Raw genomic sequence first — 24322 nt, forward strand, 5'->3', positions numbered from 1 at the left:
ACCTGGGAGCCAAATTTCAGAGCGTCGTTTGTCTTCCCAAGTCCACCAGCTTTCAGCGTTCTCCAGCCTCGCCACACCCCCGCCTCGGGCCGTCCCCGCCCAGACGCTTATCCCCGCGAGAAGCTGAGCGCACTGAAGTGAGCCCGGCGGCTGCCGCGGGAGGAGGAGCCCGCCTCTGGACACGCCCGTCAGGAAGCTCAGAGGCGGCAGCACGGCTTCTGCGTTGATTTCCGCTTTACTTTTACTCTTTCCTTGGGTTAAAAATCAAACGCGGACCCGAGGCGTCAGAGATGGGCGGTCGTTAGGCGCAGTGGCGGCCCCCGGATGTGTGCGATGGGACGGTGGGCTCGGAACGTGCGGACGTGGGCTTTGGAGGTGCGAGCCCCATTGGGCCAGGGCTGGGTCCGGGCAGTGGTGCGGGGTCTCAGCTGTCCGTCACAGGAGATGTGCAGGCCTCGTCATCTGGGGTCTTACGTGTCAGTGATGTGGGGTCTGCCGGGTCAGTGAGGGGGTCTGTGAGGTCACTAGTGGGAGGCCACTCCCAAAGTGATTCCCCTCTGTCCCACCTGCTTCCCTGAGAAGAGCTCACTTATCCTTCACCAGGATTTAAAAATATATATCCATAAGACCAACCTGTAATATTTTTTTCTTTTTTGGAGACAGGGTCTCTTTCTGTCACCCAGGCTGGAGTGCAGTGCCACAATCTCATTGCAACCTCTGCCTCCTGGGCTCAGGCAATCCTCCCACTTCAGCCTCCCGAGTAGCTGGGACTACAAGTGTGTGTCACCACACTCAGCTAATTTTTAAATTTTTTATAGAGACGAGGTCTCACTCTATTGCCCAGACTGGTCTCAACTGAGCCTCCTGTCTTAGCCTCCCAAAGTGCTGGGATTACAGGCATGAGCCACCGCGCCCACCCAATATTCTCTTTTTCATGGACCTTGTTTAGTTGCACTAAAAAAAAAATTAATATATTTTATTTTTGTTTGGAGCGTGTTGGGTTTACAGAAAAATCAACTGGAAAGAACAAAGAGTTCCCAGTGTTCCCCTTATGTTCTACCATAGTGTTTCCCCTATATTTACATTTCATATTACTCTGGTACATTTGTTACAACTGATACACCAATATTAATATATTATTATTAACTGAAGTTTATAGTTTACTTTTTTTTTTTTGAGTCGGAGTCTCGCTCTGTTGCCCAGGCTGGAGTGCAATGGCACGATCTTGGCTCACTGAAACCTCTGCCTCCCGGGTTGAAGCAATTCTCTTGCCTCAGCCTCCCAAGCAGCTGGGATGATAGGTGCCCGCCATCACGCCCGGCTAATTTTTGTATTTTTAGTAGAGACAGGGTTTCACCATATTGGTCAGGCTGGTCTCTTGGCCAGGCTGGTCTTGAACTCCTGACCTTGTGATCCACCCGTCTCAGCCTCCCAAAGTGCTGGGATTACAGGCGTGAGCCACCACGCCTGGCCCTTTTTTTTTTTTTTTTCTGACGGAGTCTTGCTCTTGTTGCCCAGGCTGGAGTGCAATGGCACGATCTCGGCCCCATGCAACCTCCACCTCCCAAGTTCAAGTGATTCTTCTGCCTCAGCCTCCCAAGTAGCTGGGATTACAGGCATGTGCCACCACGCCTGGCCACAAGTTTTAAATTTTAATGAAGTTCAACTTATCAGTTTTTTGTTTCACAGATTGTACTTTTGGTATGATATCTGAGAAAATATCACTAAACCCAGGATCACCTAGATTTTCTCCTGTGCTGTCTTCCAGGAGTTGTATAGTTTTGCATTTCACATTCAGGTCTTTGATCCATTTTGAGTTAGTTTCTGTGAAAGGTATAAGGTCTTTGTCTAGATTCACATTTTTGCCTGTGGATGTCCAGTTTTTCCAGCAGCATTTGCTAAAAAGACTATCCTTTCTCCATTGCATTGCCCTTGCTCCTTTGTCAAACATCAGTTGACTATATTTGTGTGGCGCTGCTTCTGGGCTCTTTATTCTACCCCACTGACCTCTTTGTCCATTCTTCTGCCAGTATCAGAGTGTCTCCATTACCATTGCTTTATAGGAAATTTTGAAGTTGGGTAGTGTCAGCTCCCCAACACTGCTCTTCTCCTTCAATACTGTGTTGACTATTCTGGGTCTATTTCTAATCTAGCAATGGAAGTTTTGCATTTCATTAGTCTTTATTTATTTATTTATTTCAGACAGCGTCTCGCCCTGTCACCCAGGCTGGAGTGCAATGGCACAATCTCGGCTCACTGCAACCTCCACCTCCAGGGTTCAAGCAATTCCCCTGCCTCAGCTTCCCAAGTAGCTGGGATTACAGGCACACACCACCATACCTGGCTAATTTTTTGCATCTTTGGTAGAGATGGGGTTTCACCATGTTGGCCAGGCTGGTCTCGATCTCCTGACCTCGTGATCCATCTGCCTTGGCCTCCCAAAGTACTGGGATTACAGGCGTTAGCCACCGCGCCCTGCCTCACTAGTCTTTTCAAAAAAGAAGCTTTTAGATGTGGATTTATTATCTGTTAATTCTCATTTTCATCTTCATTATTTCCTTTTTGCTACTTTTATTTGGATATTTTCTAGGATTCTTCCTAATCTCTTGGGTTGGATGCTTAACACTTACATTTCCATTGATCCTGTTTTCCTAATACAGGCATCTGGGGTAATGCATTTTCCAGTAAGTGCCACTTTAGATTATATCCCATTTTGTGTGGTGTCCTATATCAGTTAAACCCACCATATTCATTGTATAAATCAAATTTTTCATATACTTAGTGTATTAGTCTGTTTTCACGCTGCTGATAAAGACATACCCAAGACTGAGTAATTTATAAAGTAAAAGAGGTTTGATGGACTCACAGTTCCATGTGGCTGGAGAGGCCTCACAATCATGGTGGGTGAAAGGCACTTCTGACATGCTGGTGGCAAGAGAGAATCAGAGCACCAAGCAAAAAGGAAACCCCTTGTCAAATCACCAGATCTCATGAGACTTATTCAATACCATGAGAACAGTATCAGGGAAACCCCTCCCAAGATTCAGTTATCTCCCACTGGGTCCCTCCCACAATATGTGGGAATTATGGGAGCTGCAATTCAAGATGAGATTTGGGTGGGGACATAGCCAAAACAAGTTATCTCCCACCAGGTCCCTCCCACATGTGGGAATTAAGGGAGCTGCAATTCAAGAAGAGATTTGGGTGGGGACACAGCCAAACCAGATCACTTACCAATTATGTGCTGTCCTGCTCTATCAATTCCTAAGAAAAGTGTGCAAAAATTTCCAAATGGTAATGTGGATTTGTAGTTTATTCCTCTAATTGTCCTATTTTGTATAATACATTCTTTGGTCTATGTTAATTTGAAATTTTGAACATAGAATCATTATATCTTCATAGAAAATTGTACTTTTATCCCTATATAATGACCCTTTTTATTCCTAACGATGGTTTCCCTAAAGCTTATGTTACCCAATTAATGTTTGCCAGGTATATATTTTTCCACTCATACTCACTTTTTATAACATTTTTATGCATTTACTTTATAAACATATACATGGAATATTTTAAAGCATAATGCGACATTCTGCTTTTAAACCGATGAGTTTATATGATTTGTGATTATTGATACAGTTGGCTGGGTGCGGTGGCTCACGCCTGTAATCCCAGCATTTTGGGAAGCCGAGGCAGGCAGATTACTAGGTCAGGAGATCGAGACCATCCTGGCTAACATGGTGAACCCCCGTCTCTACTAAAAATACAAAAAATTAGCCGGGTGTGGTGGTGGGTGCCTGTAATCCCAGCTACTCAGGAGGCTGAGGCAGGAGAATGGCGTGAACCCATGAGGCAGAGCTTGCAGTGAGCCAAGATGGCGCCACTGCACTCCAGCCTGGGCGACAGAGCGAGACTCCGCTCAAAAAAAAAAAAAAAAAAAAAAGATTATTGATACAGTTATGTTTATTTCTATCATTTTACTTTTTGCTTTCCATTGGCCTTGTGTTTTTTGTCCCTTATTATTTTCTATCTTCTTTTGGATTTAATCAAGCTTTCTCACTTCCGTTTTCAATATCTATTCTTTAAGTGTTAATGTTAAGGTGTTTGCTATGTATACAAGACTTAACAAAGTCTAAAGGTAATCACTTAATCTGCTCTCTCCATAAACAACAGAGAGGCATCCCAATTTTTTTTTTTTTTTTTTTTTTTGAGGCAGAGTTTTGCTCTCTTGCCCAGGCTGGAGTGTGATGGCCTGATCTCGACTCACTGCAACCTCTTCCTCCCAGGTTCAAGCAATTCTCCTGCCTCAGCCTCCTGAGTAGCTGGGATTACAGGTGCCTGACACCACGCCCAGCTAATTTTTGTATTTTTAGTAGAGACGGGGGTTTCTCCATGTTGGTCGGGCTGGTCTCGAACTCCTGACTTCAGGTGATCCACCAGCCTCGGCCTCCCAAAGTGCTGGGATTACAGGTGTGAGCCACCACGCCTGGCTCCAATTTTTTTTTTTTTTTTTTTTCTGAGACAGAGTTTTCACTCTTGTTGCCCAGGCTGGAATGCAGTGGCACAGTCTTGGCTCACTACAACTTCCACCTCCCAGGTTCAAGTGATTCTCCTGCCTCAGCCTCCCAAGTAGCTGGGATTACAGACACCCACCACCACAGCTGGCTAATTTTTTTATTTTTTTTATTTTTTATTTTTTATTTTATTTTTTATTTTTTATTTATTTATTTTTTATTTTTTATTGATCATTCTTGGGTGTTTCTCGCAGAGGGGGATTTGGCAGGGTCACAGGACAATAGTGGAGGGAAGGTCAGCAGATAAACAAGTGAACAAAGTTCTCTGGTTTTCCTAGGCAGAGGACCCTGCGGCCTTCCGCAGTGTTTGTGTCCCTGGGTACTTGAGATTAAGGAGTGGTGATGACTCTTAACGAACATGCTGCCTTCAAGCATCTGTTTAACAAAGCACATCTTGCACCGCCCTTAATCCATTCAACCCTGAGTGGATACAGCACATGTTTCAGAGAGCACAGGGTTGGGGGTAAGGTCACAGATCAACAGGATCCCAAGGCAGAAGAATTTTTCTTAGTACAGAACAAAATGAAAAGTCTCCCATGTCTACCTCTTTCTACACAGACACAGCAATCATCCGATTTCTCAATCTTTTCCCCACCTTTCCCCCCTTTCTATTCCACAAAACCGCCATTGTCTTCATGGCCCGTTCTCAATGAGCTGTTGAGTACACCTCCCAGATGGGGTGGTGGCCGGGCAGAGGGGCTCCTCACTTCCCGGTAGGGGCGGCCGGGCAGAGGCGCCCCTCACCTCCCGGACAGGGCGGCTGGCCGGGCAGAGGGGCTCCTCACTTCCCGGTAGGGGTGGCCGGGCAGAGGCGCCCCTCACTTCCCCGACGGGGCGGCTGGCCCGGCGGGGGGCTGACCCCCCCACCTCCCTCCCGGACGGGGCGGCTGGCCGGGCGGGGGGCTGATCCCCCCACCTCCCTCCCGGACGGGGCGGCTGGCCGGGCGGGGGGCTGACCCCCCACCTCCCTCCCGGACAGGGCGGCTGGCCGGGCAGAGGGGCTCCTCACTTCCCAGTAGGGGCGGCCGGGCAGAGGCGCCCCTCACTTCCCCGACGGGGCGGCTGGCCTGGTGGGGGGCTGACCCCCCCACCTCCCTCCCGGAGGGGGCGGCTGGCCGGGCAGAGGGGCTCCTCACTTCCCGGTAGGGGCGGCCGGGCAGAGGCGCCCCTCACCTCCCGGACAGGGCGGCTGGCCGGGCGGGGGGCTGATCCCCCCACCTCCCTCCCGGACGGGGCGGCTGGCCGGGCGGGGGGCTGACCCCCCCACCTCCCTCCCAGACGGGGCGGCTGGCCGGGCGGGGGGCTGACCCCCCCACCTCCCTCCCGGACGGGGCGGCTGGCCGGGCGGGGGGCTGACCCCCCCACCTCCCTCCCGGACGGGGCGGCTGGCCGGGCGGGGGGCTGACCCCCCACCTCCCTCCCGGACGGGGCGGCTGGCCGGGCAGAGGGGCTCCTCACTTCCCAGAAGGGGCGGCCGGGCAGAGGCGCCCCTCACCTCCCGGATGGGGCGGCTGGCCAGGCGGGGGGCTAACCCCCCCACCTCCCTCCCGGACGGGGCGGCTGGCCGGGCCGGGGGCTGACCCCCCCCACCTCCCTCCCAGACAGAGCGGCTGGCCGGGCAGAGGGGCTCCTCACTTCCCAGTAGGGGCAGCCGGGCAGAGGCGCCCCCCCCACCTCCTGGACAGGGCGGCTGGCCGGGCAGGGGGCTGATCCCCCCACCTCCCTCCCGGATGGGGCGGCTGGCCAGGCGGGGGGCTGATCCCCCCACCTCCCTCCCGGACGGGGCGGCTGGCCGGGCGGGGGGCTGACCTCCCCACCTCCCTCCCGGACGGGGCGGCTGGCCGGGCGGGGGGCTGACCCCCCCACCTCCCTCCCGGATGGGGCGGCTGGCCGGGAGGGGGGCTGACCCCTCCACCTCCCTCCCGGACGGGGCGGCTGGCCGGGCAGAGGGGCTCCTCACTTCCCAGTAGGGGCGGCCGGGCAGAGGCACCCCTCGCCTCCCGGATGGGGCGGCTGGCCAGGCGGGGGGCTGACCCCCCCACCTCCCTCCCGGACGAGGCGGCTGGCCGGGCAGAGGGGCTCCTCACTTCCCGGTAGGGGCGGCCGGGCAGAGGTGCCCCTCACCTCCCGGACGGGGCGGCTGGCTGGGCGGGGGGCTGACCCCCCCACCTCCCTCCCAGACGAGGAGGGAGGACGCTCCTCACTTCTCAGACGGGGTGGCTGCCGGGCGGAGGGGCTCCTCACTTCTCAGACGGGGCGGTTGCCAGGCAGAGGGTCTCCTCACTTCTCAGACAGGGCAGCCGGGCAGAGACACTCCTCACATCCCGGATGGGGCAGCAGGGCAGAGGTGCTCCCCACATCTCAGACGATGGGCAGCCGGGCAGAGACGCTCCTCACTTCCCAGATGTGATGGCGGCCGGGAAGAGGCGCTCCTCACTTCCTAGATGGGATGGCGGCCGGGCAGAGACGCTCCTCACTTTCCAGACTGGGCAGCCAGGCAGAGGGGCTCCTCACATCCCAGACGATGGGCGGTCAGGCGGAGACGCTCCTCACTTCCCAGACGGGGTGGCTGCCAGGCAGAGGCTGCAATCTCGGCACTTAGGGAGGCCAAGGCAGGCGGCTGGGAGGTGGTTGTAGCGAGCCGAGATCACGCCACTGCACTCCAGCCTGGGCGCCATTGAGCACTGAGTTAACGAGACTCCGTCTGCAATCCCGGCACCTCGGGAGGCCGAGGCTGGCGGATCACTCGCGGTTAGGAGCTGGAGACCAGCCCAGCCGACACATCGAAACCCCGTCTCCACCAAAAAAATACGAAAACCAGTCAGGCGTGGCGGCGCACGCCTGCAATCGCAGGCACTCGGCAGGCTGAGGCAGGAGAATCGGGCAGGGAGGTTGCAGTGAGCTGAGATGGCAGCAGTACCGTCCAGCTTCGGCTCGGCATCAGAGGGAGACCGTGGAAAGAGGGGAGAGGGGAGAGGGGAGAGGGGAGAGGGGGGACGGGGGAGGGGAGAGGGGAGAGGGGAGAGGGGAGAGGGAGCTCTATCTACCACACAGTCCTCCTAATTTTTTGTATTTAGTAGAGAGAGGGTTTCACCATGTTGGTCTGGCTGGTCTGGAATTCCTGACCTCAGGTGATCTGTCTGCCTTGGCCTCCCAAAGTGCTGGGATTACAGTCGTGAGCCACTGCACCCAGCGTCCCAACATTTTTATCTCTGATCATCCTGAACACATACCATGTTACTCACTGTTTTAGTTCTGCATTATTTTTGTTGCATAACCAGTAACATAACATTATTATTGTTAGTTTACATAGCCAATACTAGTTTAGGTTCACATGTATTACCTCCTGGCTTCACCCACTACTTTTCTCTGATGGCAATCTTTGGAAGTTCCTTCATTGAGGGTTTATTAGTGGTAAACTCTTTATCTTTGCTGTGGTGCAGTGTCTAGAATTTTTGTTAAGTGAAGGTTTTACATTTAAATCTTCATCTATTAAGTTTGAATATGGGATGAGTTATGGATTGAGGTTCATTTGTTTTGTATATTGATTTTCAATTGTTGCAGCACCATTTTTTTAAACCACTATTTTCATTGATTTGCCCTTGCAACTTTGTCAAAAATCAATTGACCATATACACCGAAGGTCTATTTATGTATTCTCAATTATGGTCCATGATCTATGTGTTTATCCTTTCTCTGACACAATGTTTAGATTGCTGTATCTTTACAGTAAGTTTCGAAGTCAGGGAGTGCGAGTCTTCCAACTTTGTTCTTCTTTGACAAAAGATGTTTTGGCTATTCTAGTTTCTTCTGCTTTTCCAAATAAATTTGATTAACTTGTTAATGTCTACAAAAACTCCTGCTGGAATTTCCATTGGGATCGCAATACATTTATAGGTAAATCTAGAGAGAACTGACATTCTACTATTTATTGTTTCAAACCACAAATATGATACATATTTCCATTTATTTAGGATTTGGATTTCCCTTATTTCTCTCATAAGCATTTTGACGTTTTCAACATACAGATCTTTTATAACAACACTTACCCACTTCCCACCATTCTACCCCCATTCCTAAACCTTGGCAACACAAGAATCTGTCCTCCATTAAAAATGTTATGATTTCAGAAATGTTATATAAATGGAATAATACAATATGCAACCTTATGGGACTGATTTCTTGCATTTGGTGTATTTCTCTAGAGATTAATCCAAGTTTTTGTGTGTATCAGTAGTCCATTTATTTTCCTGAATAGCATTCCATATGTGTGTGCCACAATTTGTTTAACCATTTACCTTATTCTCAGTTTTTGGCTGTTCAAATAAACTGATATTAATCTGTGTACAGGTTTTGGTGAGAAAATATATTTATCTGGGATAAATCCCCAAAAGTGCAATTGCTAGGTTATATGGTAATTTGATGTTTAATTCATAAGAAACTGCCAAACTGTTTTCTAGAATTGCTGTACCGTTTTCCACTCCCACTGGTAATGTATTAGTGATACAGCTTCTATGTACCCTCAACATTTGATGGTGTCACTATTTTTTTTTTTTTTTAGACGGAGTCTTGCTCTGTTGCCCAGGCTGGAGTGCAATGGCGTGTCTTGGCTCACTGCAACCTCCGCCTCCAGGTACAAGCAGTTCTCTGCCTCAGCCTCCCAAGTAGCTGGGATTACAGGTGCGCACCACCATGCCTGGCTAATTTTTGTATTTTTAGTAGAGATGGGGTTTCACCATCTTGGCCAGGCTGGTCTCGAACTCCTGACCGCGTGATCCACCCGCCTCAGCCTCCCAAAGTGCTGGGCTTACAAGCATGAGCCACTGCACCCAGCCGCTGTCACTATTTCTTCTCTTTTTTGAGACGGAGTCACGCTCTGTCGCCCAGGCTGGGGTGCAGGGGCACAGTCTCGGTTCACTGTAAGCTCCACCTCCCAGGTTCACGCCATTCTCCTGCCTCAGACTATTTTTTACTTAAGCCATCTTGATATCTTGATAGGTGTGTAGTAGCACTTCATTGTGATTTGAATTTGCATTTCCCAAATCACTGATAGTGAATGTTTTTTCATGTGCTTGTCATCTGTATGTTTTTCTCAGTGAAATATCTGTTAATGTCTACTGCCCATTTTATAATTTTTTTTTTTCTTTTTTTTGGGATGGAGTTTTGCTCTGTCACCCAGGCTGGAGTGCAATGGCACAGTCTTGGTTCACTGCAACCTCCAACTCCTGGATTCAAACAATTCTCCTGCCTCAGCCTCCCGAGTAGCTGGAATTACAGGTGCATGCCACCACACCCAGCTAATTTTTATATTTTTAGTATAGACGGGGTTTCACCATGTTGGCCAGGATGGTCTCAATCTCTTGACCTCGTGATCTGCCCACCTCGGCCTCCCAAAGTGCTGGGATTACAGGTGTGAGCTACCGCGCCTGGCCTGCTGTACAGTTTTAAAGACGAATTACATTGATGTATTTTGAAATATTCAACTTACCCTTACATACGTGGAATAAATCCCACTTGGTCATGGTGCATACTTCTTATATATTTTGAATTTTGTTTTCAAATATTTTGTTGAGGATTTTCACATGTAAGTTCATGACAGATATTGGCCTGTAGTTGTGTGTGTGTGCACACATGTGTGCATGCAGTCATGCTGTCTTCAGTTTGTTATCAGGATAGTGTAATACTGGCCTCATAAAATGAGTTGAGAGGTATATTCCCCCTCTTCTATTTTTCTGGAATATCATGTAAAGCTGATATAAATTATTCTTTAAATGACTGGTACAGTTCTCCATCTGGGCCTAGAGATTTCTGTTTGGGTAGATCATTAGTAGTTCAATTTCTTTACTGGATATAGGGCTTTTCGATACTCAACTTCATCATGGGTGAGTTTTGGTAGTTTGTGGTTTTTAAGAAATTAATCCATTTCTTCCAAGCTGTTGAATTTATAAGTGTGAAGTTGTTAGTAGAGATCCTTTTTTATTTTTGATGTTGGCAAGGTCTGTAATAAAGTATTTCATTTTTAATACTGGTGATTTGTATCTTTTTATTTCTGTCAATGTTGCTATAAGTTAATCATTTTTGTTAATTGTTTTAAGAATGAGCTTTTAGTTGTCCTATTTTCGATCACTGACTTCAGTTCTTTATCATTTTCTTCCTTGCACTTGTTTTGGATTTATTTTGCACTTGTTTTTCTAGTTTCCTGAGGTAGAAACTTAAATTACTGATTTAAAAATCTTTCCTTATTTCTCATGTACACATTAGAAGGGTAAAATCTACTTTTGTGTGTGTGTGTGTGTGTGTTTTTGAGACAGAGTCTTGCTCTGTCGCCCAGGCTGGAGTGCAGTGGCGCTATCTCAGCTCACTGCAACCTCCATCTTCCGGGTTCACGCCATTCTCCTGACTCAGCCTCCCAAGTAGCTGGGACTACAGGGGCCTGCCACCACGCCCAGCTAATTTTTTTTTTTTTATATTTTAGTAGAGATGGAGTTTCACCGTGTTAGCCAGGATGGTCTTGATCTCCTGACCTTGGGATCCGCCCGCCTCGGCCTCCCAAAGTGCTGGGATTACAGGCGTGAGCCACTGTGCCTGGCCTACTTTTTTATATCAAGTTGTGTGTGTTTGCTTTTGTTTTGTTTTAGAGATGGGGTCTCACTCACTCCGTCACTCTGTTGCTCAGGCTAGAGTGCAATGGTGTGATAACTCACTGTAGCCTCAGACTGGGCTCCAGGAATCCTCCTACCTCAGCTTCCCACATCAGGCTAATTTTTTTTTTTTTTTCCAAGACAGTCTTGCTCTGTCACCCAGGCTGAAGGGCAGTGGTGCGATCTCAGCTCATTGCAACCTCTGCCTCCCAGGTTCAAGTGATTCTCCTGCCTCAGCCTCCAGAGGAGCTGGGGTTACAGGAGCCCACAACTGCGCCCAGCTAATTTTTGTATTTTTAGTAGAGATGGAGTTTCACCATATTGGCCAGGCTGGTCTCGAACTCCTGACCTCGTGATCTGCCGGCCTTGGCCTCCCAAAGTGCTGGCATTACAGGCTTGAGCCACCAGGTCCAGCCTAAAAAAAAAATTTTTTTTTAGAGATGGGGTCTTGGCTGGGTGTGGTGACTCACACCTGTAATCCCAGCACTTTGGGAGGCTGAGGCAGGTGGATCACCTGAGGTCAGGAGTTCGAGACTAGGCTGGCCAACATGGTGAAACCCTGTCTCTACTAAAAATACAAAAAATTAGTTGGGCATGGTGGTGCACACCTGTAATCCCAGCTACTTGGGAAGCTGAGGCAGGATAATTCCTTGAACCTGGGAGGCGGAGGTTGTAGTGAGCTGAGATCGCACCACTGTACTCCAGCCTGGGTGACAGAGCGAGACTCCATCTCAAAAAAAAAAAAAAAAGAGATGGGGTCTTGCTATGTTGCCTACACTGGTCTGGAATTCCTGAGCTCAGTGATCCTTCCGCCTCTGCCACCCTAGTAGTTGGGATTACAGGAATAAGCCACTGCAGTGGGCAAGTTGTGTATATTTTGACAAATGCATAATTGTGCCATAGAAAACACCAGTTTTTAATATTATTTGAACCATCTAATTATAGTTACCAGTGCTTTAGAAAACAAGCCCACATAATTGCCTATGGGATGGACCAAATGACAGCTAATTGTTCATTGTCCTAAAGCAGGAAAGTTAAAGGGGTGTAAAAAAATAACAGAAGTGGGTGGTCCTGCAAGGAAGGGAGTTAAGTAGACAGGATCAGGCTGGAGACGTTTCAGCTCACACTCTCACTGAGGATAAAAGGAACAGACAAACTGAAAGGGAACAGCTGCTGCTTTGGGTGTGGGGGTGTATCTGGATGCTTATGGATGACAACAAATTGAAAACTGATGATAATTCAGATTTAATTTGGGGATACCTGGTTGGAATGGAAACCAGAGTTTATTTGCAAATTGCTCCCAGTGATCACACTCACACATATGAATTCATGAAACAGTTTACTCAGTTAACATTTGCATACAGAGATTTTCTTTTCAAACAGAGCACAGAAGGAAGTGTCAGTAACAGGTCTGACCTCGCACAGCTGCCCATGCAATGATGAGTGGATCAAACACTACGGCTTATACAAGATGCTCCTCACAGAATGAAAAACAGCTGCTCATTTTCAGTTAGCTATTAGCCTTTTAGCCCCACCCTTGTTTTCTCTTTTTTTGAGACGGAGTCTCACTCTGTTGCTCAGGCTGGAGTGCAGTGGTGGTGCCATCTTGGCTCACTGCAACCTCCAACTCCTGGGTTCATGTGATTTGCCCACCTCAGCCTCCCGAGCAGCTGGGTTTACAGGTGCTCCACCATACCCGGCTATTTTTTTTGTTTTGTATGTTTAGTAGAGATAGGGTTTTGCCATGTTGGCCAGGCTGCTCTTGAGCTCCTGAACTCAAGTGATCCACCCACCTTGGCCTCCCAAAGTGCTGGGATGACAGGCGTGAGCCATCGCACCTGGCCAGCCTTACCCTTGTAATGAAGCAGTGAAGTACAGCTGGCCCACATCTCAGCCAACATCATCTTCTGACAGAATCTGCTTCATACAAACACATTACACACAACAGGACACAATGCACATGCCTTGTTCATACCCTCAGAGCTGCCTGGCAAATACCATGGTTTGGGGACGAATCTACACTAGACCTGCGTGGCTGCAGTGGTAACACTCCATTGCCTAACTGCTCCTTTCACATGAGCACGCACTAATGAAAATAAAAAGTTAATTCACCTCTCCCACCCCCTATTGTAAGTTTAAGCTTGATTTGTTTTTTTAAGTACTTTTAGTGATAGGAATGCTTACTTGCTTTATTAATTATTTTTGTGGAGAACAAAGTGCCACTATGTTGCCCAGGCTGGCCTCAAACTCTTGGGCTCAAGCTCTCCTCTCCTCCCAACTGGGCTTCCCAAAGTCCTGGGATTGCAGGCAGCATGAGCCACCACATCTGGCCAGTAATGCCTTTTTTTTTTTTTTTTTTTTTGAGATGGAGTCTCGCTTTGTCGCTCAGGCCAGAGTGAGTGCAGTGGCGCGATCTCAGCTCACTGCAAGCTCCGCCTCCCGGGTTCATGCCATTCTCTTGCCCCAGCCTCCTGAGTAGCTGGGACTACAGGCGCCCGCCACCACGCGCGGCTAATTTTTTGTATTTTTAGTAGAGACGGGGTTTCACCTTGTTAGCCAGGATGGTCTCAATCTCCTGACCTCGTGATCCACCCATCTTGGCCTCCCAAAGTGCTGAGATTACAGGCATGAGCCACCATGCCCGGCCCTGGCCAGTAATTCTTAAATGAGAACTTCAAGTTATAAATGTCCCTTCACTTACATTTCTTTTCATCTTAACAGTGAATGCCTCGATAGCTACGTTCTTTTTGCTGTGCACATTTCGAGATTTAGGTATCACTAAATAAGTTTGGTGTTCCCTGTTTTTTTTTTTTTTGTGATGGAGTCTCGCTCTGTCACCCAGGCTGGAGTGCAGTGGTGTGATCTCAGCTCACTGCAACATCGGCTTCCTGGGTTCAAGCGATTCTCCTGACTCAGCCTCCGGAGTAGCTGGGACTACACACGTGCCACCAAGCCCAGCTAATTTTTGCATTTTTAGTAGAGATGGGGTTTCACCATATTAGCCAGGCTGGTCTCGAACTCCTGACCTTGTGATCTGCCTGCCTTAGCCTCCCAAAGTGTTATGATTACAGGTGTGAGCCACCGCGCCCAGCGCCTGATTTATTTATTTTTTTGAGACAGAGCCTCGCTCTATCACCCAGGCTGGAGTGCAGTGGTGTGATCTTGGCTCACTGCAAGCTCCACCTCCCAGGTTCACGCCATTCTCCTGCCTCAGCCTCCTGAGTAGCTGGGACTACAGGTGCTGGCCACCTCACCTGGCTAATTTTTTGTATTTTTAGTAGAGACGGGGTTTCACCGTGTTAGCCAGGTTGGTCTCGATCTCCTGACCTAGTGATCCACCCGCCTCAGCCTCCCAAAGTGCTGGGATTACAGGCGTGAGCCACCGCGCCTGGCCTGGTTTATTTAATGTTAGCATTCTGACAAGATGTTAAATGACCTGGATACAATGAGTAATAATTGTGTTCTAAGTTGCAAAGATCCCATAAGGGAAATAAAGAATTATTAAATATCATCACCAACTTCACAGATTTGGTCTCAAAGTAAATCTGCTACATACTAAATAATTTAAATTAATATGGTGATGGAGTGTGTGGCGTTGGAAGAAAACTTGTTGAAGAAAGCTTACTTTATTTTTATTCATTTAAGAGGCAAGGTTTCACTCTGTCACTCAGGCTGGAATGCAGTGGCCCCATCATGGCTCACTGCAGCCTTGAACTCCTGGGCTCAAGTGACCCTTCTGCCTCAGCTTCCCAAGTAGCTGGGATTACAGACATGCACCATCATGGCTAATTTTTTTTTTTTGAGATGGACTTTTGTTCTTGTTGCCCAGACTGGAGTGCAATGCCGTGATCTCGGCTCAGTGCAACCTCCTCCTCCCAGGTACAGGTGATTCTCTTGTCTCAGCCTCCCAAGTAGCTCGGATTACAGGCATGTGCCACCATGCCCGGCTAATTTTTTTGTATTTAGTAGAGACGGGGTTTCACCATGTTATTCAGGCTGGTCGCGAACTCCTGAACTCAGGTGATCCACCCACCTCGGCCTCCCAAAGTGCTGGGATTACAGGCTTGCGTCACTGCACCCAGCCTCTCATGGCTAATTAAAAATTTTTTTTGTAGAGATGAGTCTTGCTATGTTGTCCAGCTGGTCTCAAACGCCTGGGCTCAAGCGGTCCTCCCAATTTGGCCTCCCCAAGCACTGGGATTACAGGTGTGAGACACCACCCCCAGTTGAAAAGTTACTTTGGATATAACTGATTTGAATTTTATTCTTGTGAAATAGTGATGAGATTTTATATTGTCTACTTCTAAGCGGCAGACAGTCATCATGAGGCAAATAAAATTTTCTAAGGTAAGGAGAGTGAGAATGGCCTTTCCCCTTTAGTCTATGGCAAAATAAAGGGGGGCATGGGAGAATCCTGATGGTGGAAACCATTTTATTCTCATACACAGGTTATTAACAGCACAATTAGGAAGAGACAATCACAACTCACAATGCTATATTCAAATTATGCCAAAGTCCCAACATATTCATTTCATTTGCAAGTTAGTTCCTAAAAGATCAGAGCAGAGTGATACACAAGTTTATTAACACAGACTACAACGTCAATGAAGCCTCCTGGCATTGTCGGAAATAGAAAACATGTATAAAGATCTTCAAAATGCAGGTTAAAATGCAAATCCGAGTGAAAGGAAAAAGCACTACTGTGAAGCCTAACGGCAATTATTTCCCTTCAAAGGAGATTTGTGTCCAGCTGGAGAGAAGGCCTGGTGGACAGAAGACAAAGGCAGGCAAAATTCCTAAGGGAGAAATTCAAAACATGACGGGGGTGCTGCCCTCTGCTGGGCCTCTTTGGCAGTCGACTTCAACTTAATGCATTAGCGCCGTAAGGTTGTAAGAGAAGCAACTCCGGCTTGATCTTAGAAAAGCTGATTTTCTTTTTGGCAGCATATTTCTGGTGAGAACTGATGGGAAAGGTGGTGTGGATTCGTGGACGAAGTCTCTAACGTAATCTTGACTACTGAAGGGTAAAGACTTGCCCACAGGTTAGAGATTACATGAATTATCCACAACGAACAACGAATGGTAGCAGATGATGGGTCAGGGGTATTTTAATTGTACAGCATAACACTTTAGAGAGCTGGGAAGTATGGGACATCATTCCCGTCTTTCTTCACTCAGTAACTGATTATCTTGTTTCTTGTCCACGGATATTTAACCTAAATAACAATGCTTTTTGAAGGTTGTTTGGCTAACCCAGAGGTAGTAAAAGACTTCGTAAGTCTTTCTATTACTGAAGAGGAGCTTAGTAATAACTGCAAGTCTATTTATATATGTAGCAGATGGTAACAATCTCCAGAGCCACTGACATATGCAGCAGAAAAGCACAAAGAACTTTGTATTTGTTATAATTTCTACTGCATTGTCCAGATACAGATAGAAAATACTGATATGTAGTGTGGGGAATCTTGAGACATTTCAGCCTATGCACTATGAGGCACTTGTACTGATAACTGATTATCACAATTTTATTAAATGCTCATCATTTAACAGATGGCACAGAAAATAAGTGGCACACTCAAAATATTAACTCAAGAACAATTAATAAAGGCACTATTTACAAATATGTGTTCACAATTAAAGACACCCAACCAGTGGGTTGGGGAAGCACCCAGTATTAGTTAAGTCTGAAGATCATGGAGAGGGAATGGTGTCAACTGAAACCGAGAGATCTACAGCCATAGATGGGGCTTCCCAAAGGAAGCTGTATCCTTACGGGAACACAGAAGCTACCTTAAACCATGGTCCAGGCAGGAGGAAGGGGACGGTAATAAATAACTTTTTCTCCTCCCACCTCTGGTATCTCCCACTGTTCAAACCTATGAAGAAACCCCAGTCTCTAGAAGACAGCCTCAGGGGGGAGCAGAGCAGAAAATGGGGGAAAAGGGATCGAAGAAATAGGGAATACTCAGCACACATGCAGATCCACAATACATACAATTTCTGTCATGTGCCTGCTACAAATTCAAGCTACCCCGAGCCCTGAAGGAATAGGCTTCTGACTCAGATGATGCAGTCTACTCAACTATATTTAAAAATTCACACTTAAGTGTTATCATCATCACACTTTACTTCTAAATAAACTCCAAATACGTTATCATTACTTTGGCTTTAAGCAGCCAATTCCCTTTTAAAAAGATTTTAAAAAGAGAGAAATATCTTTTATATTTACCCCCATATTCACCATTTTCAGAACTTCATTCCTTTGTACAGACCCAAACTTAAGTTTTGTATTATTTTCCTGCTGCCCTCAAACATCCTTTAATGTTTCCCGAAGACAGGTCTACAGGTAATAAAATTACCTTTGATTTAGTTTGTCTGAAACAGTCTTTATTTTGCCTTCATTTTTGAAAACGTTTTTGACAGTAACAGAATTCTAGGTTGCAGGGTTTGTTGTTTATTTCATTAAGGAATTTAGAGATAATACTCCATTGTCTTACAGCTTGCATAGTTCTCACCAGAAATATGCTGCCATTCTTTGTTCATGTGTATGTATTATCTTTTTTTCTCAAGGTGTTTTAAAAGTATTCTGTTTATCAGTGCTTTTCATGAATGTGACTCTGAGGTGCACTGCTGTGATATAAATTATGTTTATTCTACTTCAGGTCATTTGAGCTTCTTGAATATGTGGGGGTATTGTTTTCATCAGATTTGGAAAATCTTTAGCCATTATTTATTCAAATACTTCTTCATGCCTCTTCATTTTCTCCTCTCCTTCTGGGACTCCAGTTACACATATATTACACTACTGTAACGGTTTTCCTATTCTCTTTCTCTAAGTCTTTTTTTCTCTCTGTATATCACTTTGATAGTTTTTATTCTTACTCTTCAAGTTCATCATTGATTTTTTTTTCTTTTTCTGTATCTAATCTCTCCACTCGGGATTTTAACAAAATCAGAAGTTGATTTCATCCCTAGAAGTTCCATTTGGGCCATTAAAAATATCTCTTATATCTCAGGTTTCATCAACCTTATGTTTTCCTCTACTTTATATTTACAATAGCTCTTTTAATATCCTTGTCTACTAATTCCATCACCTCTGTCTTTTCTGGGTTTCTACTGATTTTTCTCCTGGTTATAAGTCATATTTTATTGCTTCTTTGCATAACAGATTAGTTTTTTTGGATGCCAGACACTATAGGTCCAGAGTAGCTTTTAATCTGGAGTTAATTAGCTGCACTACTAAAACAAAACCTTTCTGAGAATTCTACCTGATGCTCCATGTGTTTCCACTCTGTTTCCACTCTGGCTGCTGAGAACATAAACTATTCTCAGCCCTGCATGAGTTCCAGGAATTGTTCAGCCTGCTGCTTTCCAGTGCTTCTTTTCCTGGCCTCAGTGCAAGTCAGTACTAAGTCAAAGGACTCAGGGGGACTCCCAGCAGACTTCTTGAGCCCTGTATCTAGGAGGATCCCATCTCTCCAGTACTTTCCCCTGGAAATTCTAGCTGCTGTGGCCTCCCCAACTGCCAGTCCTGTCTCTTCAATTCAGCGAGATTTATTGTTTCCCTTCCCTGAACTGCAGCCTAGGAACTGCCGTGAACTGCAGCCTAGGAACTGCCGTGCGGGGGCAGGCTGAGAAACCATGGTGCTCACCTCACTCTGTCTGCAGTCTCCTGAGGATCACAAACCTGTGCTTGTCCTATGTCTAAAAACCATTACCTATTATACGTATTGTATAGCTTCTAGTTGTTTAAGGCAGGAGAGGAAATCTGACCCTTGTTATTCCATCACAGCAGACAGGAGAACTCTTCACATCTAAGTAAACACACCTCACACTTACAATTCACTGCTTTTTGTAATAATTGATGTATAAAGAACACCACTTCCTTACAGAACTATTTCAATAGCATCATGCTTGTCAAATTCTTTACATTATTGAGACTACTCTTCAGTATGAACCTCTGTAGGTATTATTCTCAAGTGTACAGTGAGTTGTCCTTTCTTGAAATCTTCCACTTTGTTATAAAAAACAATAGAATTTTCTTCCTGTTTAGGTCTTCTAAACATTTAATAAACTGACTTTTGACTAAAAGCTTCTCTACTATCACAACACTAATAAGGTTTTCACCTCAATGAGTCATCCAATATGTAACGAGTAGTGTCTTCTGGGAGATGACTTTTTTTACACTGTTTGCTTTTTAAAAACTTCTCTTTCTAAATTCTGCTTAGTGACTCTTGACTCCTCAATTCAAGCTTTTTCAACAGTCACTGCCTCAATAGGGTTTCTCTCCCATATGCATCCTCAAAAGTGTCAAAAAGCATGACATTTGATAGCAACCTTTCTGCATTCGCCAAAGTCATGATTTTTATATTATATGATTTCTCTGATGTATCATAAGCTGCGACTTCCTGTTGAAGGTGGTCCCACACTCATTGCATCCATAGTATTTATCTCCTGTATGAATCCTCTGATGCCTCATAAGGTGTGACTTTCTTGTGAAAGATTTCCCACATTCACCACATTTATATGGTCTCTCTCCTGTATGAATTCTCTGATGTATAATGAGCTGTGCCTTCTCAAAGAAAGCTTTTGCACAATCGCTGCATCCATAGGTTTTCTCTCCTGTGTGATTTCTTTGATGCTTAATGAGCTGCACTTTCTGAACAAATGCTTTCCCACATTCACTGCATTCATAGGGTTTCTCCCCTGTATGAATTCTCTGATGCCTAAGAAGCTGTGGCTTCCAGGCAAAAGCTTTCCTACATTCACTACATTCAAAGGGCTTTTCTCCAGTATGGGTTCTCTGATGATGAATGAGACTTGACTTCTCACTGAAGGTTTTCCTGCATTCACTGCATTCATAGGGTTTCTCACCTGTATGTGTTCTCTGATGTGATATCAGGCTTGACTTCTGGGTGAAGGCCTTCCCACACTCACTGCATTCATAAGGCTTCTCCCCAGTGTGTGTTCTGTGATGCGTTAGGAGCTGGGACTTCCCAAAGAAGGTTTTCCCACATTGAATGCATCCATATGGTTTCTCTCCTAAGTGAATTTTTTGATGTCTTATTAACTCTGACTTCTTAAAGAAGGCCTCTTCACAATCACTGCATCGATAGTTCTTCTCTCCTGTGTGAGTTATCTGATGTTTAATCAGCTGTGGTTTTCTGATGAAGGCTTCACCACATTCGTTGCATTCGTAGGGCTTCTCTCCTGTATGAATCCTCTGATGCCTAATGAGAAGTGAGTTCCTGCTGAAGGCTTTTTGACACTCACTACATGCGTAAGGTTTCTTCCCTGTGTGGGTCCTCTGATGAGTAATAAGCTGCGACTTCCAAAAGAAGGCTTTTCCACAGTGACTACATGTATAGGGTTTCTCTCCTGTGTGCGTTCTCTGATGTGTGATGAGTTTTAATTTCTGGGAGAATGCTTTCCCACACTCACTGCAACTGTAGGGTTTCTCTATTGTGTGAGTTATCTGATGTCTTTTAAGCTGCGACTTCCTACTGAAGGCTTTTCCACATTCACTGCATCCATACGGCTTCTCTCCAGTATGAATTCTCTGATGTAAAATGAGGAGTGACTTCCTACTAAAAGCTTTCTGACATTCGCTGCACCCATGCGGTTTTTCTCCTGAGTGAGTTCTTTGATGAACAGTGAGCAGTGACTTCTGTGAAAAGGCTTTTCCACACTCACTGCATTGATAGGGCTTCTCTCCTGTATGAGTTCTCTGGTGTATAACAAGTTGTGACTTCTTGTTAAAAAATCTGCCACATTCCATGCATAAATAGACTCCTGTGTGTGTTATATGATTAGCAGTGAGCCATGGCTCCTTGTTGCTGGATTTTCTACATGTATTGCAATCACAGTATTTTATTCCACCATGGGTTCTGTCAGGTTTGATACAGAACAATAATTTCTTATTGAGTTCATCAATTTTCTTTCTTTCACAATTATTTTTTGGAATAAGCAAATCAAAAGGACATTTCAAACTTTTTTCTCCTGTGCCACATTTATGGGATCTCATTCCTACATGAACAATGTTTATGCTTGAATTAAATATTTTTCCAAAAACATCATATTTATGGCCTCTCTCCATACTTTTAAGGTTGTCTTGATTATCTCGGAGCCACATTTTGGGATTATCTAGCCAGACTTCTAAAAAGAGAAAAAATGAACCATACTGTGTAATTCCTTCAATTATTATGCTTATTGCATAAAGCTTCTGAAGTGGCGCCATAATCCCAGTTTTTAAAATTCCCTCAAATAATGTGTACTTATTGGGCATTGACAATTTTAACAGAAATGAAAATGAACTTTTAAGTTACAAATGTTTAAATACATGAACTTTTATTTTTACTGTTTACATATATATTTTTGAGATGGAGTCTCGTGCTGTCACCAGGCTGGAGTGCAGTGGCGTGATCTTGGCTCACTGCAACCTCTGCCTCCCGGGTTCAAGCAATTCTCCTGCCTCAGCCTCCCGAGTAGCTGGAATTACAGGCATGTGCCACCACACCTGGCTACTTTTTGTATTTTTAGTAGAGATGGGGTTTCACCATGTTAGCCAGGATGGTCTCGATCTCTTGACCTCGTGATCCACCCGCCTCAGCCTCCCAAAGTGCTGGGATTACAGGTGTGAGCCACTGCGCCCAGCCTTATTTTTTTTTTAGAGGGAGTTTTGCTCTGTCACCACGCTGGAGTGCAGTGGTGCGACCTCAGCTCACCGCAACCTCCACCTCCCGGGTTCAAGCGTTTCCCCTGCCTCAGCCTCCTGAGTAGCTGAGACTACAGGTGTGCGCCATCACACTTGGCTAATTTTTGTATTTTTAGTAGAGATGGGGTTTCACCATGTTAGCCAGGATGGTCTCGATCTCCTGACCTCATGATCCGCCCGCCTCGGCCTCCCAAAGTGCTGGGATTACAGGCGTGAGCCACCACACCTGGCTAAATACATGAACTTTTAAATAAGGAAATATTAAATATACTCAAAGAACAGTGATCATGAGATGAAAGAGCCTGGAGCAATTTCCAATCAAATACTGAAGTGATTAGTTTACTTTTTTGACAATAATCTATGATTATCTACTATGTGTCCAGAACTTAGTATCAGAAGATCAGAGAAGAAGTGAGGTAATATAGTTAAGAATGTGAATATTAAAAACATAAAAATGCAACATTAGTATATATTGTTGAATGGTATAATAGAAAAAGTAAGGGATATAATGCAGAATAAATGTACAATATCAACTTTACACCTGAAAGATAAGAAACTTTTTTTTGTACTATTATTGCATTTATAAAATATTCTTATTCGGGATCATTACTTAAATCACTGATATCAATAACTTCACCATCATCAGTAAAACTTCCTCTTGGAATTATCCAAGAGTTCTCCAGAGCTCAGTATCAACACTTCTATTCAACTTCTTCACATTCATCCTCCTTTAATCGGATCTGTAAAGTACATATTTTATGTATATGTAATGCTATCACTGGAAATTACTCCTAACCACAATAATTTTTTATAATAGTAGAACAGATATTTTCATCCAATAAGTACAATTGTTTGTGATTTCTACAAGACCATTTATTGCATATTTTAAAGGTTTATTTACTTGACTTTTTGATGATATTATTTACTAGCAATTGTGGGGTAATATTCTCAGGAAGTACTCTGCGAGATGAAAAGATCTGGCATGGTCTCAAATATAAAATGAGGCTGGGCCTGGTGGCAGCTCACAACAACAATCCCAGCACTTTGGGAGGCTGAGGTGGGAGGACTGCTTGAGCCCAGGAGTTTGAGACCAGCCTGGGCAACATATGGAGAAACTGTCCCTTCAAATTTATTTTTTCTAAAATTAGCCATGTATGGTGGTGCACACGTGAAGTCCCAGCTACTTGTGAGGCAGAGGGGGTGGATCACTAGAGCCTGAGAGGTTGAGGTTGCAGTGAGCCATAACTGCATCACTGCACTCCAGCCTAGGAGACAGAGTGAGACACAGGCTCAAAAACAAAACAAAACAAAAGAAAACAAAAAACCCCCAAAACTACTCTTTTCTAGGGAAGAAAAAGCCTCATCTAATTCTCAGATATCAGAATTTCAGATGAAGCAGGCTGGCTGCGGTGACTGATGCCTGGAATCCCAGCACTTCAGGGGGCTGAGGTGGGTGGATCACTTGAACCCAGGAGTTCAAGACCAGCCTGGCCAACATGGTGAAACCCCATCTCTACCCAAATACAAAAATTAGCCAGGTGTGGTGGTGCACACCTGTAGTCCCAGCTACTTGGGAGGCTGAGGTGGGAGGAGGTGGTGTGAGATGAGAGTGAGCCCACTGCACGTCAGCCTGCGTGACTGAGTGAGACCCCATCTCAAAAAGAAAATAGAATTTCAGAGGAAGCACAACTGCTGATATGGAAAATTAAAGAAAGACTCAGTGTTTCGGGCATAAACAAAGATGATAATACTATTCATTGAGATGAAAAAGACTATGCAAAGAAGTTTGAAGATCAAAAGCAAGAGTCATATGTAGACAAGTGCGAGATCCACTTGAAGAGTTTACAGAAAATTGTTTTATAAGATGTGGGAAAAAAGAAAAACAATACTTTTAAATTAAAATCAAATCAAGATGAGATTAAAAATATGTCTATCCAGGCCGGGTGCGGTGGCTCACGTCTGTAATCCCAGCACTTTGGGAGGCCGAGGCAGGCAGATCACGAGGTCAAGGGATCGAGACCAGCCTGGCCAACATGGTGAAACCCCATTTCTACTAAAAATACAACAAATAGCTGGGCGTGGTGGTGTGCGCCTGTAATCCCAGCTACTTGGGAGGCTGAGGCAGGAGAATCGCTTGAACCCGGGAGTCGGAGGTTGTAGTGAGCTGAGATCGTGCCACTGCACTCCAGCGTGGCAACAGAGCGAGACTCCGTCTCAAAATAAATAAATAAATAAATAAATATGTCTATCCAAATTAATGGATTAAATGATAAACAATAATAAAGTAGTTTACGTACAGGCTTAAAAGTAGTATTTGGTGATTTTTTAGAGACAGGCTATCACTGTGTCGCCCAAGGAGTGACGAGGTAGGGTCATACCTCACTGCAGCTGCAAAC

At 45.6% G+C, this 24322-nt stretch overlaps 2 protein-coding genes across 22 annotated transcripts in view; both read right to left on the bottom strand.

Annotated features, from left to right (window-relative positions):
* CHFR (checkpoint with forkhead and ring finger domains) overlaps window positions 1-138 on the bottom strand; it is a 69452-nt gene extending 69314 nt beyond the window's left edge. For all 16 annotated transcript variants that reach the window (XM_055096443.1, XM_055096445.1, XM_055096442.1 and 13 more), the window contains exon 1: window positions 3-138. The gene's annotated coding sequence lies outside the window, so the exon portion shown is untranslated. The remainder of the gene's footprint in view (window positions 1-2) is intronic.
* A 15486-nt stretch (window positions 139-15624) lies between these two features.
* The window catches only part of ZNF605 (zinc finger protein 605), a 38384-nt gene continuing 29686 nt past the window's right edge, over window positions 15625-24322 (bottom strand). For 4 of the 6 annotated variants that reach the window (XM_055096449.2, XM_003814595.5, XM_034934947.3 and 1 more), the window contains one exon: window positions 15625-21367. In XM_055096449.2, the coding sequence (XP_054952424.1) occupies window positions 19578-21367 (1790 nt within the window). In that variant the 3' untranslated portion in view covers window positions 15625-19577. Of the gene's footprint in view, window positions 22667-24322 lie in introns of all 6 variants that reach the window. The other 2 variants (XM_055096450.2, XM_055096452.1) reach the window with 1 other exon arrangement.

Source organism: Pan paniscus, chromosome 10, assembly GCF_029289425.2.
Source record: "Pan paniscus chromosome 10, NHGRI_mPanPan1-v2.0_pri, whole genome shotgun sequence".
Classification (NCBI taxonomy): Eukaryota; Metazoa; Chordata; class Mammalia; order Primates; family Hominidae; genus Pan; species Pan paniscus.